Raw genomic sequence first — 16542 nt, forward strand, 5'->3', positions numbered from 1 at the left:
AGTAATGATTAGAAGAGAAATTGAATATGATGGAAAATTTGAAGAGCAAGCTTGTGAATGTAGGGTGTTTCATAGCGTGAAACTGTACAATGTTCAATTTACTGTTTACATTTGTTACTTACTCGAATGACTAAGTCGATAACACTTAAGTAGTTGTCGCTAGAATGGAAACAGATGCTGAGTGTGTAAAGTAATAGGAACGCCAGCTCCCTGGCTCTTGGGTTCGGAATAACGATAGTATGATGTGTTATTTGACGTTTATGCGTGTAAACAAAACGTGAAATGGTCCTGAAAAAATGCACTCCCAGCACACGTTATCTCGAACACAAAGAACCGCGGACCTGCTTCTCCTAATATCTAGACTCCCGCTATCACATGATATTTTCGCTGCTTTCAAGACTTGCCTTTTTCTTACTCTGGACCTATTCTCAAATCAGAGCAAATGTTACTACTCTGGCCTGTACTGAATTGCTTTCACGTACATTGAACGCTGCAGAAATATACATTTTTGGATGACACATATATGACTTTCTTTATCTTGATATCGACCATCACTCCACGCATTCTGGTGTTCATAATAACACGTGTTGCTGTGTAGTTTTTCCACACTTTTTGGCAACCCTGTGAAACTAAACACTTTCTCCTATAGGTTCAAATGAACTATTTATTATCTTGGTGTCAGGAACCTGCTTCCAAACTTTGTCAGCTGTCCTGTATAAATATGAATGTTTGTTTTCTTTCTTGTTCGGTACATTAATCCGAGTCTTTTGTCTGACATACTTCTAAGTAACTTTAACTAATATACCATAGTCTGAAAGAGACAGCAGGCTATTTAAAATTGTCTTATGTATATTCTAAAAGGAGTGAACGGTGCTAAAAAGCAAAGAGATCCTTTACTTTTTATACAAAACTGTTTGTTTATTAGTTTCTGTGGTATACAAATCGACACCAATTGCTTAGCATATAGTTGAAGAACTGTATCGAAGAGATCGAAGTTTGGAAGAGATTTAGAATTTTTTGATCCGTGTTCAAAGGAAGAAGAACAGAGTTCAAAGCGGAAGAAGTGGTTTGAGGTTTTTATCAATAATTGAGTGTCTTAGGAGCTTCTTATGTTACGAAGATGAAACTCGGTTTGTAAACTCATTTTTAAAAACAAGTGGACATACATATATGACTTAGAATGTGAGAAAAATATCTCTAGCACCGAGGGAAGTTGGAAGGGTGTGAGTTAAAAATAATCTAAAACAACCGATATCATAGTCGTATCCAAAGTTTATGGGAACAGTGAGGTTAATTGACGCACTCTTGATGCTCATTAAGTCCAAGTTCGATCCCAATCTCCCATGCGGATGAGAATGGGAGAAATGTCCAACCAGGCCGGAGGCCAGCCCAAAAATGTAGGGGGGCCCGGCTGAAGTTAGTATTGTCGTTCATCACCATATTAGTAGTTCATGTAGTTCATTTGCAAGCGTACCGTGAAACTTTTAGGGGGGCAGCAAAAGTTTAGAGGGGCCCGGCCCCCTAGAAACCCCTGGATACGGGCTTTGTCCAACTACTACTATTAATACTATTGCTACTACTACTACTTCTACTTATGACGAGAATAGAACCCAACCAACCCCTGCGGGGCTTCTAACCCGCTCCTATTACTACTTCTACAACAACTACTACTACAGTACTACTATTACTTATACTAAAGCACTCTGACCCTACACTAAGTATTACAGTGCATCTTCTGGCAGTGAAATCCATTCCTTCTTTTAAGAAAACAGCTTCCTTAACACATGATTTACATAATTTTCCTAGTGGAAGCACTTCATGATTTCGAAATAATGTGAGATTTCCACTCCCTTCTCTGTCAACTGTTATTTCCTCAAGCCTATGGTCACTGATTTCGCACCCGTCACAAACAGGAATATGCATAAGAATCCCACCTGCCATTTTCGATGTCAATTTACCACGCCTACTGGTCACACTAAATAGTTCTGAAATGTTTTTTCCTACTTAACAGAATTCGTATTAATATGTTGATAAGCTCGATCACTGTCCACATATACATACGATAAAGCCACTTCAAGTACTGAATGCAACTACACTTTAAAAATTATTTTAAAGAAATAAAGATCTCATACATCACAACACGCATTCCCATTTAATATTAAACAATTCAACGAAAAGCAATTAATGCTTTATAGTTTTATGCATGAAGCAACGAACTATTTACTAGTTTAAGTATTCTGCCACACTCGAGAAATACAACTTCCGCTCCATGCGCTTGCACACACCCACTACAATGTAAACAATCAACATGGCGTCCATCCGTCAAATTTTATTACGCATGATCTTTTAAAATTTTTAGATTCAATTTAAAAGATACTTATAGGTAATTTGCAACCTTCGTTACCAGCGATATAAAATGGACAACATATCTACATAAAAATAAAGCAGAAAGTGCACTTCTACCTACTCGGGACATGAGTTAAAATAACCTGAGCATATTTATGGTAACTTCAATTACACTCGTAACATTTATTCCAAATTCAAGTATTTTGTTTGGACAGTTAGTTACATATTTGCCCCCTAAGTTTGTTAGAACATATATATCCCATATATATATATATATATATATATATATATATATATATATATATATATATATATATATATATATGATTATTCAACTACTTCAGATGTGAATCACCCAATCAATAAATGTTTAGTGATAACATACAAAATAAAATAAATTTAAACGTGCGTATTTTACAAAAACTTATCGTCGACGTTTATAATACCGACTTTTTGATTATATCTTAACTTCTTAGAAATATGTCTGTCCACACAAACTAAATGCATAAATTTGCAGGTCCGACCATAAAAGAAAATAATATCTTCCTTAAACGACCATTGTCCATAACAACATTTACATATTTATACAGATTATTTACACACTTCACTAAAATTTTTATACAAGAAATACAATTCTCTCTTCTGTTTTCCTTTTTCTAAATAACCTACCTGTTGTTTTACAGATAATGAATGATTTGGGCGTAGATTGCAGTGATCCAAACAAAAGTAAAAACAGTGTTTGTGTTTCTGATTTGAGATATGGAGGTACCTCAAGTCGTAAAAAGGGGAGCAAAGCAGATACAAAATTGTACTTGCCCATTGGATTCTACGGATTTGAAACAGATGAGTTATTCCAACAAGGACAATACGATACTTACTTACGTATGTAGTCACAATGTTTTTTAAATGATAATTTATGATCTTAGGATCAGTGATATGCACTGTAAGCATCTAGATTCTTAGTTTCATATACACCACATTTATCTTACATTAACGTTTCTTCCGGTTTCACATGTTTTGTTTGTTACTTGCCGAATGCGTGAAACTGTAATTATGTAGTTTACAAAAGTTAACATTTACATTCTTTTCTTGTACTATTTATACTGGGTAAGATTCAATATTAGTAGCTTGAACCACTAGATTAGTGCAACGTAAAATACGAGTAGTGCGTTTACTAAACAAATTCGTAAAACGTAAATTGAGAACTCAAAGCATCTGAATTCATGTTGCTGCTCTTCCCTGACTTAGTGATAGTGTGTGTGTGACGTTTATATGGATTTGGTTTATACAATAAGACATTTAGGCCAGTAAGTAGACATCTTAAACTTAAGGTAATATATAACAATATTATTGCTGGCAATGGAAAGAAAAATCTATTAGTAATGACGTTACTTCCAATAACAAATTATGTTTTGGAAGTGTTAAAGTTGTTGTGAACTTATAGGATGAAATTGAAATGGATAAATGTAGACATATACTCGTACACACTAAGTAATTTTCTGTTTTTAAACTCTCCACTTTAAGAGTCGGCTGGTTCATGAAAGCATATCATACATTTTGCTAAATTTCACTTACTTACTTCCTCATCTATGAACACTTCAAGAAATAAAATGCCAACAACTATAAATACCACAAATTCAGAGTCAACTGTAATCACTATCATGTAAACTGCATTACGTAAAACGACAACATGACAAACAAAATAAAATCTCATGTAGAAGCATAAGTTACGTTCCATGCTCTTATTCAACTAAGGTATTTCCTAGATTAATCATCACTGAATCTAAAGTATGGCCATCCTATCGAGATTGGAACACATACTTCCAAAAGATTTTGCTTTATCTTCCAATTTTCTTTCAGGTCTACCAAGACATATTTTACTCAAGAGCTTTCCGTTTAGAAATATATATATATTCAAGTGCGTGTGAATTTCTCACACAAGTTATCCTGCTCCCATTTCAGGCGTTTGATAAATGATTTGAAAACTATCGAGCTACAAGCGTATATTTGTTAACTTCAGCTTTATATATGTTTCATCATTCTTCCATTTTTATCTCTTTTTGCACCATCAAGTCCCTAAGTCTCTCTGACTACCCTTGTACTTACCTGTTGTTCATATTATTTTAATGGATATTTTTTACATTCATAGATTTCTAAGTGCAATATTATGCTCAAAGAGATTTTAAATGTCCCCTTCTTCAGTATTGTCAACAATGATAAGATTTTTAAATTGCGTAGTAATATTGATTTAAAAGAAAACATCAATCTACTTCTAACTTTTTCTCCAACTTTGTTCTTACATGATGTAACATGTATTTGAGGGTGTTGAATTTCTCATATTTACACTCTTGATTGCAATTTTTCTGTCATCTCAATTAAATTGATTTCTAATTGTCACTCTATATTTTAACTAGAGTGATTTTTTACATATTATAAAATTAATATTGGTATCTTCTTTTACCAATCATACATTATCTTCTGACAAGCCTGCATCATTCACAACATCTATTTGGTAAACTGGCAAGGATAATTTAAAGTTAGTCCTTTTTCAATTGTTTGTCTCTTCTCCTCGCGAATTCTAAAGCGAAAAAATTACGATTAAAACGAATGACGATCTTTAAGTAATATTAATAAGGCGTATCAAGATTTCCAATAGCTGTTTCTAATTTCACTAAGACAGGCTTTCCCTAATCACAAAATCTTCTTTGGGATTTTAAATCCCTCTATGGTGTAACGATTTTCTCTTTTTTCCAGTCTAACAATATCACCAAACTTTAATTTCTTTCCTAATATTTGTCAAATATAGAATATCTGGATGAGTGGATTTGTATATCGCCAAACGTAGAATTAGTTTATCAACGCAAGAGGTCAACGTAATACAGACATATGATTTTATGGTGGGTTTTTAGTAAGGAAATTCCATCATAGTTAATGTTATTAATTTTTAAGTACTATTTCCAAAATATCGGCACTATGATATACTACCTTAGAATAGTCTTCTTTCTTATATGTTAGATTCCACAATTTGTCTCTACACTTGTTTTAGTTAATGGAAACTCTTCCATTAGTATTAAAAACTAGTATGAAGTCTGTTGAGAACGGTTCATTAAATGTTTAACTTGCAATAGATGTTTCGATCTCAGGGAGAGGCAATTTTGGTTCCATTGCTCTTTCCTTTACATTTTCTTTAATATTTAGCAGCTCGTCGTAATATATTTTCTATCAATCGAAATATTTCCTGAATTTACCAGGGTATTTCCACATCAATTCTATGTTATATTCAATATGTCTTGTTACACTTTCCTGAACCTTTTTAATTACTTGTTTGGATGATTCTCTTAAGTAGATGGATGAGAAAGTTACAGTGGTATAAATCGTAACTTCTTATATACCTAATACTTCTGTATTGATAAAAAAAAGAAAAAAAAACCAGCTGGATTCGTTACCACTAGAACTTTCACAGTCATCTTTTGGAATCTGCCATCTCTCGAAATGAAGCTCTGATTTACTTGATATTTTCTGTTAAGAGATTGGCTTATCTAGTTCTAGTCTTAGTGTATGCCATTCGTTTTCGTAAAGTGACTTACAGCATTGTAGCTTTCACTAGCTCATGTATTAATTTGTTTTGATACTCTTTCTTCATTTTTTCCTTTCTTTAATATTCTGTTCTATTTTTGCCTTAAAATACTAGAAACTTTATTCTTAAAATCTTTAACATTGTGCGATATTTCAAGTGGTCTGTTTTCTCTGGCTCGTTAAATCTTTCCACTCTTCCGTCAATCCACGATTTCTTACCTAATCGTTTGCATATCCTGTATTGTCTGCAACTATTTTCTTCACGGTATCGCAATGTTACCGGTGTTTAGTCTTACCGTGTCATGAGAGACTTCATTGCTTTATTCTCTGAGATTTCGAAAACTTTTAAACCTGTTGTGAGTCCTAACCTGAACTTCATGTTCATGTTTTAAAGTTTTAGTATATCGACATCGAATATTCCAATGTTCACATTTTCTAAGCTTTTTCCTAAAACTTTTGTCCTATCTTTGCAATTATCAGTGTGTGGTCTATCTTCGCAATTGCAGTGTTCCTTTCAGGCATGATTCTGGAAGTCACTGAGCTTCTCCGGAATTAAGATATATTATATTGTAATAATGTGCAGTCTTGTACATGAAATGTCCTTTAGGAAAACATGCTTCAGAACAGTCCCCTAACATTTTCACTTAGCTCCATCGGACAAACTTTCTGGAAGAAAGCCTATTTGCAGTACTGATTTCTGTATGTACGGACTTCGGGGCTATACTCTAGCGATGGGTCTACTTCTGTGAAGTATGGGTCACAATTGCAGATGCATATTTCTACTACATATTTTTTCATTGTTTTTGTTATTGTCGACTATAAATAGCGAATTGAGGGTAACGGTTCAATTTCAGCATGTCGAAACTCAGTCGTTAAATCATTGGCACAGTACTACAAAATTGGGAAGGATGTAATAGGTGAGGAAGAGAGAGCGCATGACGGTAATTTTGACCAAGAAAATCTAACTTAAATGAATATAAAGGCGATGGCTCAATTTTTATTTACAAAAAAATGCAGTGAAACTACCAGACTACTATATATTGAATATTAAAATATGAAAGTCCGTGATTCTATGCCAAGCACACGAAGGGAAATGATAAACACAGAATTATATGTTTTTATTCAACACACGAGTTTATATTGAACTAGTACTTATAATTGGGATGCTTACTGAATTACACCAGTTTTGACAGAACTGGTTCCGAATATAAATAACACTCTCTATTTTCACTTTGTAGCTTATGCGTAGAAACTAATTAGTTATAACAAACTCTCACATTAATATTTTCTTTATTCTTTCAGAGGCTAATCCATCAGCCCCTCCATCAGCAAGTTTGATGGGAAATAACATTTCTTTTGCGAGGCCTTCATCGCCATTATTGACGCAAGGACAAAACGTTGATACAAGTGAAATATGTAATCAAGACAAAGTTCCACGTAGATGTGAAGGAAAGAAACCATGTTACTGTACTCACGTGCAGAGTTTCAGTTATAACTCCTTAGTAGAAGTGATATTAGTCAACACATGTGAGTAAATATGGAGCGTAGAGAGCCTCAAGCGAATATTTCTATTTTTACATCCCCACAGAAATAAAGTTCACTACAATATTTCGCGGTAGTACGAAGCTGAACATTTCATACCTTATTTTGATAATATGCTTCTGAGCACATGATTTATTAAGATGATTTATATGTTTGAACTCATAGATACATAGATATGTAGATATAGATATAGAAATATAGTCACACACTGTCTCATTCGTTTCATTCAACTGCTTCATTTTGGGGATGAGGACGCGTTCCATGCTATGGTTACGCCATGCAGCATCTTTTGTATGGACATATGGGAAGTATCTTGCTTTCACATTCATTTCCACCGACTACGCAATATTTGATGTTACTTGATTTGTTTCGCCCTTATGTTTTGCGCACCAGTGTATATAGAATGTTCGTATACAAAAATACAAAACAAGTAAGTGTAATACCATGTTCTAAGATTTCTATTCTTCTAAAGTGATCGTGTGCTTCATCTAGAGTCATTTCCATACAATAATGTACTTAAATCCTGTACTTTGATAATATTAGTTCGTAAGTTTAGCTATATACATAAATTACCAAAATCCTTTGTAATTATAAACGTTTAGGTTAGAAGAATTGTGGTTGTGTATTTTTTTCTGTTTACTTTTTTCAAGTATAGATGGGACCTGGCCAAAGACAATCAAATTATACAATTTTGTGTGAGTGTGATATGAGATAAATACGTCAAAACTTGCCTACAAATGGAAGAACTCAGTATAAAAAGAGTCAATTATCCAATTTGTTTTCACGATAAGAAAATACATTAGGTAATTAAAAATTGTATGTTGCGACTATAATTAACATTTTGTTACTTAATGGATTCAAGAGGGAAAACTCGAAATTTGGTATACTTTAAGATACAAACTAAATAATCTACGGATTCTCAAGATAGGCTTTATATTTCTCTTTTAATTTCTTGGAAACATCTTAACTCTTTTTGAGTTTAACATCTTACTATTATGAACCGAGCCTACGAGAGACGATGATAATGAGATTAATGAGAATGTTGGATTGAGAAAAGTAAAGGAAGATATCCCAAAAAACGCCAAGCAGACGGTATTTGTCCATCACAACTTAACTAATAAATACTTAGTTTGTCAAAAATTGCCTTGTAGTTTTGTACAACTGAAAGAAGGAGGAGGAAGAAGAAGAAGAGGAGAAGGGGAAGGAGAACAATAGTGATTGGCTGATTAAGTGGTTGATATCGTTTATGTCCTTTGTTAGCAGAATAGTTAGATATGGCGAAACCTGCACCTTAAAATGAAGTCTGAACTTCTGGAATCGAACTCGAGATTTCATATAATAATAATCATCCGCACCACCTCCTAGATTAGGAATGTTAAGAAAAAATATGTATATAGTTTATTATCTAAACATGTAAAAGTCAAAAATTCGCGGTAAGACATTAGATTTTTTTAAAAAAAATATTGTATTCATTGTTAGAGTTTTTTAAAAAGAAAAACATTTATAAATTGGATAAAGCTTATACGTATATGCCTAACATAATGCACATTTATACCTAACATACTCTAAAGTGTGCTGATAGGATTAAATATAAAAGACTCTAAAGCTAATTTGTTATGTTTGTAATCTAGCGTATAATAAAAGAAAAAGAGAACATGATAATTAATTAAAAATTAGTATTAAGTTTTCGGAAGTCTTGCAGCATTTTACGTCTCACATTCAATGCCAATAAGGACATTTTTATGAAATTTATCGTGTATCATTACTACTAGTAGATGTCACTAAAATCATAATGATCTTTCAAAGGTTTTTGCATACCAGATAGAGAAATAGACCAAAAGCACATACATGCTGAGCAGAAAGGTACAAACTAATCTGAATTGTATCCAGGTATGTGTATTTCTAGAATTATTTCTTCACAAAAATTAATAATAATCATAACAGTACCGGCATTGTTAACAATAATAATAGTAATAATAATTAATAATTGTATATTTAGTTGTAGAGCAAAACTTAAGCCATCCATTCCATCTTCATGGATATGCATTTGAAGTGTTGGGACAGGGCCGCGTAGAAAAAGGAAAGAGGATGACTGTTGAGAGAGCACGTCGGATGGATGAGGAAGACGAACTACCTCGAAACACTGAGTCACCGCCCCTGAAGGATACGGTTCCTCTGCTAAATAATGGCTATGCTATAATACGATTCAGAGCTGATAATCCTGGTAAGTACAGAATATTTTACGACTGCTTAAAAACTATATTCATCTAATAGTGGTGCCAAACCTAGGAGGCAGCTCCATTGGAAAGAGTGAATACCAAACAAGAGTGGGTGCGTGAAGAATACAAGGTTTACAAAAAGGGGTACCACGTAAAGTAGTTTTGGAATCACTGATCTATAGAGTTCTATTTGGGGTTATCTATCAGGTTATAGAACGGTAGTTTCCAACCGAATGAACTGTGGTCACCTTAATAGGAGGAAAATAACTGGTAGATAATATGAATATGGTAATGGATAGTGGCGACAGTGAGAAAAGAACATCTATAGAGTAGTCAATGGTTTGGTACAGATAGTGTTTGTGAATCCACAACATCTACTACACAGAAAACGACTTGCTTAATATATTTTCTGACCCCACGCCTACCCTTCTTTTCTTATTATGTTTCTATCTGCTTTTCTTACACTGTAAAACAATGCTTTCACGCCATTAATCGACGAGTGAAATACAAGAAAAAAATAACGAAAGAGTGTGGTATATATCGAGGGATCGATCAATTTGAGTTCAGAAGACTAAGAAAATCACAAGAAGGAGTACTGAATCTATTATTTACTAAAAAAATAATCTAACTGGCTAGTAATGGTTCTCCCTTGTAACACAATCCTTTTATCGTGATTTATGCTTTTCACTAATGTACACTGGCACATTATATAAAGAAAATTGAAGAATGAAATTGTGTACATTATTTAAGGTAAAATTGTATTCCATTTCGCTGTTTACAAACATATGGATATCAATATAATTTTACTCTATTGTAGTGAGAAACAAAAGAACAAGAGTGCGTATCTTTATTGATTTTATTCAGATCAATATGCTATTGAAGTCAAAAACGAATATTCAGTGTTCATTAACGTAAACACTACTTTAAAAAAAACATTAACAAAATGAACATATTTATTGAGGCATTACTAGATCTTTAATTCTTAATACTTCAGTTTACATTGTCTTGACAATTTGAAAATATTGAGAATATCCGATATTGCTAATAATAATAAATCGTATTTGCATTGTAATGCAATTTGTATGTGGGTCTAAATGAACCATCTAAAGACATTCTTGACTATTCCTTCATCATACATGAACTTCACGTTTTCCTTTGCTAGATAATTATTTGTATTTATAACCAATTTTTGTAACGTTTGTTTTATGTAACAGTTAACAAAAATATTTTGTATAATCAACATTTTTAACATGTGGTTCAAGTAAGTCATTATTATTTCAATAAAGACTTCTAATGGATTTATATATCTATGTCTGGTGTTCTACTAGGTTCTTTCGAAACACTATGTAATATATGCTTCTAAAATCTGTCACATGACGAGATGTTCATCAAAATATTATAAATTGAAGCTGATGTGCTCTTGCGTTTATATATTTTTCTAAGTATTGAACTCACCAATTTTGGTACTTATGTTTTATGAAGAGGCCCTCCAACATATTCAATACATAACTTCTAGATATGATGCATAGTCATTGTCAAAGGTCTGAGCATACTGCGATGTTTCACAATATTCCAAATAAAAGACACTGTATTCATTCAAAATAATGTTTATTAGAGTCGTTCTTAAAAATAAACAAAGTTGTTCATAATTATAATGATATGAAAATTTATGGTTTTCTTGACACATTGATAAATTTGTTAAGAAAAGCTGCTTGATAATAAACAGGTAACTAACGAACAGACAAATTAGTCAAGCTTTGACCAAAAAAATGCTTTAAACTCCTAGCTATATGTGTATGTTTTTTCTTTCTGCCACAAACAATTGTATATGAGGTTTTCAATCATGTCCTAATAGGGCAAAAGTGGGTTCAAATCAGAGACATGCAATATCACTGTTTCTATTCGAGTGTACCGGTTGAATAGTATGAAGACCATGCAAATAATATACAACGGAAGTGTTAATTAAGAGTCGAGGCACATGTTAAAATGGTTATTTTGAGATAAGGAAGTCATTTTCTGCGGAAACTCGTTCAATGTGCCGGGTTTCCTAAAAATGGAGTTGAACTAATTTTGGATTTAACGTCCCTTTCAGCAGCGAGGCTATATGAGACGAGACATACTGATTAACATGGAATCCGAACCACATGAGCTTCCGCTGGGAATCGAACCCGGGTCTCCCACACCACCGGAGTGTACGCTAACCGCTTAGCCACGAAGGAGCTCTTTTGAAAGACAGATCCAATGTAGTATAAATATTAGAAGGAAACACACTGATTGTCCAAAAGTAACAACTTCTCTTAAAGACGAGTTTAGTGAATAACAAGCGAACATGATAGAGTTTAGTCGCTTCATAAGAAACAATAGAATTATGAAAGAGCCATTTTCAATCGGTATTAAATAGAATGGTGCACCTGATGCTTCAGATTTATTGTTTCTGGGGGCAGGATTGCGGGAAATAAACCATTCTTTCAAGCAGAAAACATTACGTAAACAATCTCATGAGTCAAAAAAATAAAATAAAATAAAGATTGGAATGATAACCAAAGGAAGAGGAGACTTGGACCGAAAAATCTGAATTCTAACTTTTCGCATTCCAATGCTAGAAGTTTATGCGTGCCTTTCATGCTAAAAGAGCGCTTTCATTCCGACCGTGTAAAACCTACATCAAGGCACGGAGAAGATAGTGTAACTGTTTGGAGATGCTATACAGAATACTAAGTTGATAATTTAGTTTGAACTAATTGAATAATAAACAGAAACATGTTTCACTGCATTTAAATGAGGCATGGAATTCCATCAGGAACGTGGATTGGGGCAGCAATTTTGTACTTCAACAGAATTATTACTAAAAGCATTCTTCCAAACTATACAGCAATTATCTGCGATGGAAGGGAGACGCTTACATAATCAACAAATGAAATAGTCGCCACAGTCACAGGACTTGTTATCTACAGAGCTCTTGTAAAATGAAATTGATAGGACAGTCCATGAAAAATGCCACTACTGTTGGGTTTGGGATAGTTTCCACAGCTACTTCAGTCACATACCTTTGGAAAAGTTAGATAACTTAATCAAACCCGTGCCTGGAATTTTTAAAGCTCCTATGAAGTCTAACCGTCGATATTTCATTCAACGTAAGCATTCTCTATAAATATATCTCAGTAGGAACTAGGCCATATGTTTTAATTTCTTTATAAGAGATTGTTTATTTTAGGTTAAAAAAGTCCAACAAGATTGAGTTTTGTAAAGTGTAGATGCATGTCTTTCCTCGTTGAGATTCTGAGAAATCAGTAGTCTCTTCAGACAATTGACAATGGCTACAATGATTATATATATACCTATGTCTAGCTATGTCTAGAGTTATAGGAAGCAGAAGTGAATGTCACCTAAATTTTGTTGATCCTATCCATTATATTAATTCAATGTTCGGTACTTAATTCAATTAAAAATACAGCTAGGATCTATTTATATATACGAAAACAATTAAAATAGTATTCCACTCGATATGACTCATGCATGATAAAAAAACTCTTCAAGTTCAGTTATCCTTATCGTTATTTTAGCACAGCAAACAAGGTGCTGGAATTGTTTTATAGGATATTTAAACATCATTTAAGAACTTAGTAATAATGATTAAGTAAAAATGTGTTTTGTGAAAACAAAAATATGATCTCAGTAAGCTGCTTTTGTTTATGAATTCAATGTTTGACGTTGTGCCAAATCTCGTATACCGTTGGTGAGTACATGTTTTGCTTCTTAATACAGATTTTTCTTAACATTTTTGTTGAAATCTCTACAAATAAGCTGTATTCCTCTGGGCCTGGTCCCTTCCAAATGTGTACAAATTTATGTTTACAATATTTCAAACAAGTAAATATTTGTTCTATAATTTGTTTAAGAACAAATTAAAATTGTTACTTACAAAGATATTCGCTGGTTGTTTGATGTAACGGATACCGGTATGGTCTATTGTACGACGTCGCAGTTTCCACTGGAGAAAAACTTCATTGGAATTTCATCAAGGATATATTGCCCACTCCTGCTTTCGAACTTTCCACAGACCATTTACTATGACAACCTGCCTCATGAATGGTAACATTAAGTAGTGTAAGTGGATGTTTATTTACTGAACTAGCGTGTGGAATTTTAATGTTCTAGAACGTTATAGCATGGACATCAGTTCAGAAGTCAGCAGATTGCTCGCGATTATTTAACCATGTGACTTGAATACTTGCCCATTTGCAGTTTCACATCAAGATCATTGCTATATATAATACTGGTATTGCATCTGTGTAAACCAGAGTTTCTCAACCTGGCGGTTCGGGCCCATAGGGGATCACAAAGATAATCGAAGAGTTAAATATAATTAGAATCTAATACCGGGAAATAGTTTAAAATATTATTTGCAATTTTGTTCTGATAGGCATACTTCTTTATTTTTATACATACTGTAAGAAAAAAATAGGTTTACTAAATGTTTTCAACAGGTGCAGATTTTTTTAAAAATCAATTTAAATGAACCAGGCGCGATATGAAACTAACGAAAACTCCATACTGAAATACCAGAAATATACAAATGCTACAAAAATTGCATATTGAAATACAAATAAAATTGAAATCTAATGAGATACCTGAGTATGATGGGATTTCGTTTCTGCTTCAATGTCCGGTTCGATCTTCGTGACGCACATTATCAAGTCTTTTCTAATGCTCAGTGAAATACTTAACAACTGTCCAAGAGTATTTAATCAAAATTAGAAGTAGGGCTAACTTTAATTTTTTTATGACGAAGTTAAGAGAGTTATGTGGTTTTAAAATTTTCAAACGACCTCCATTTTGAAACATTATGATGGATCGGATTCGATATTTGTAATATCAATGAAGTGACTAAATTTTATTTTTAATCCATTCACTTTTAGGGAGTTACTGTATTCACTCTATACAAGAAATGGATTCTACTATTTAAAAATAGATGGATATCGTGAGATATCCGCAATAGGTATATTAAAAATCCCACAACAAGCTTATTAAAAACCAGAAATTATAAGAGAGTCGCTGACAAGATGTGATAAAATGGAGGTCGTGATAGAAATTAGGTTGAGAACCACTTGTATAAACAATGGGCAGGACATGTTCTAGGTAATAATCTACATAGATTTTGATTATTTTCTACCTTTCAAATCCTGAGCTTCCCTTGTAACAAAAGGTAATAATAACCGTAAATTCTCCCGAGAAAACTTCTTCGCATTGATTCACAAAGTCAGGTAGGTCTTTTTGTTAAAACCTCTGCAAATGATTGCCTGAAATTTTATACAGTCACTTTGGTTATTCTATGATTCCTCCATTGTCATAATTTCTAGTCGTCACTATCTAGGTAGGGTTCATACACCCTTCTGCCCTAGCTCTTTCACTTTGTGAAATGTCGTAATATAACCTACGGTCGCTGCTAATACAGATAGCTTTCAGTTCTAATTTGTGCTGGATAGCATTATTCCCTGTTAATTGAGCGACACGTACGTAATCGTGTGGTCATATCATGATGGATGGATTCTTACTAGCTTACATCTTTAGTTTTATGTCACATGCTCACAAGATTGACTAGCGTTCTTTACGTTGTGAGCCGGACTGTAAGGAAACTTATTTCTTCAATAACAATTATGTTGTAAGGTGATCAGATAAATATGTGGTTAAAACTACACTGGGGTACATTTGTACCCCCTTGTCGTATCTATGATACCATATTTGTTTCAAGTATTTTATTATTGTAAAGAGCAAAATAAAGAATATGTCATATTAAAGTCTATTGCACTATATAGTTGCAATATTACAACCTTTCCTGCCACAAAAATATTACGAAATTAATACAGTTCTATAGTGTATAAACAAATTTCTATTTCGCTAACCTAACCTACCTAAACTTACCCTAAACTAACTTACACTAACAAAACAATCATAACCCAATAAAGCACAAAACACCATAAAATAATATAGCAATATTATCCATGCCACAAATAAGGATGTCTCTAAATGTAAACATTTGTATTGGGGTACACCTGTACCTCTGTTCGGAATCCGGAGTAAAAAAAAAAGTATCACGGGATCCGAGGGTTAATAATATGCCAACAGTGGCTTGTCTGATCACAAAGCCATTTGTTTCTACATGAGAATGAGCCATGATGTACCCTTCCAAAAGCGACTCTTTTCGATGTATTTTTTCACTACAATACCTTCATTCTACTACAGAACAGTTGAGAGATTAATGCATATGTGCACATAGTTTTGTTGGTCTGAGAAATACGGTTTCAGTGCCGCTGTCTACAGCTTGTTTGAATGGTAACAAATTAGCTTCCACAGTGAAATATTCCCTATTCGTAAGCTTTGTAATTACAATCACATGTCCAATTCAAAGAAATATATTAATATATGGTTATTTTAATTTCAGGATATTGGTTATTCCACTGTCACTTGCTTTACCATATTGAAACTGGAATGCAGATGGTAGTACACGTAGCAGGACGCACTGCCAAACCACCTGCTGGCTTTCCAACTTGTGGCGATTTCACACCTCCGATATAAAATTATTAAAAAATAATATATATGTAAGGTCTATGCTTTCGTTTGAATAAAATATTATTACCATTATTTGAGCCTAATGGTTTAATATAAAATCGTAATTTCTTACCATTTTGAATACAGTTGGATTACAGAACACTGTAATGCAAACGCTCTGCTCATAGTATAATGGAAGTTACACACACAAAACAGTGCTATGCATTACATATGTCTTGCTGCAATGCCACGTATGAAACCTGACGATTTCAATCCGGTATTCCATAGAACATCGATGATTCTTAATCTT

General features: G+C 33.3%; 1 protein-coding gene across 1 annotated transcript in view; it reads left to right on the forward strand.

The window, feature by feature from the left end:
- LOC145660945 (multicopper oxidase 3-like) overlaps nucleotides 1-16259 on the forward strand; it is a 96249-nt gene extending 79990 nt beyond the window's left edge. The window contains exons 8-11 of the mRNA XM_081726386.1: nucleotides 3030-3228; nucleotides 7225-7449; nucleotides 9464-9688; nucleotides 16126-16259. Of these exons, the coding sequence (XP_081582512.1) occupies nucleotides 3030-3228; nucleotides 7225-7449; nucleotides 9464-9688; nucleotides 16126-16259 (783 nt within the window). The remainder of the gene's footprint in view (nucleotides 1-3029; nucleotides 3229-7224; nucleotides 7450-9463; nucleotides 9689-16125) is intronic.
- The last annotated feature ends 283 nt before the right edge of the window (nucleotides 16260-16542 follow it).

This window comes from Thermobia domestica, chromosome 9, assembly GCF_964235325.1.
Source record: "Thermobia domestica chromosome 9, izTheDome1.hap1.1, whole genome shotgun sequence".
NCBI classification, from domain to species: domain Eukaryota; kingdom Metazoa; phylum Arthropoda; class Insecta; order Zygentoma; family Lepismatidae; genus Thermobia; species Thermobia domestica.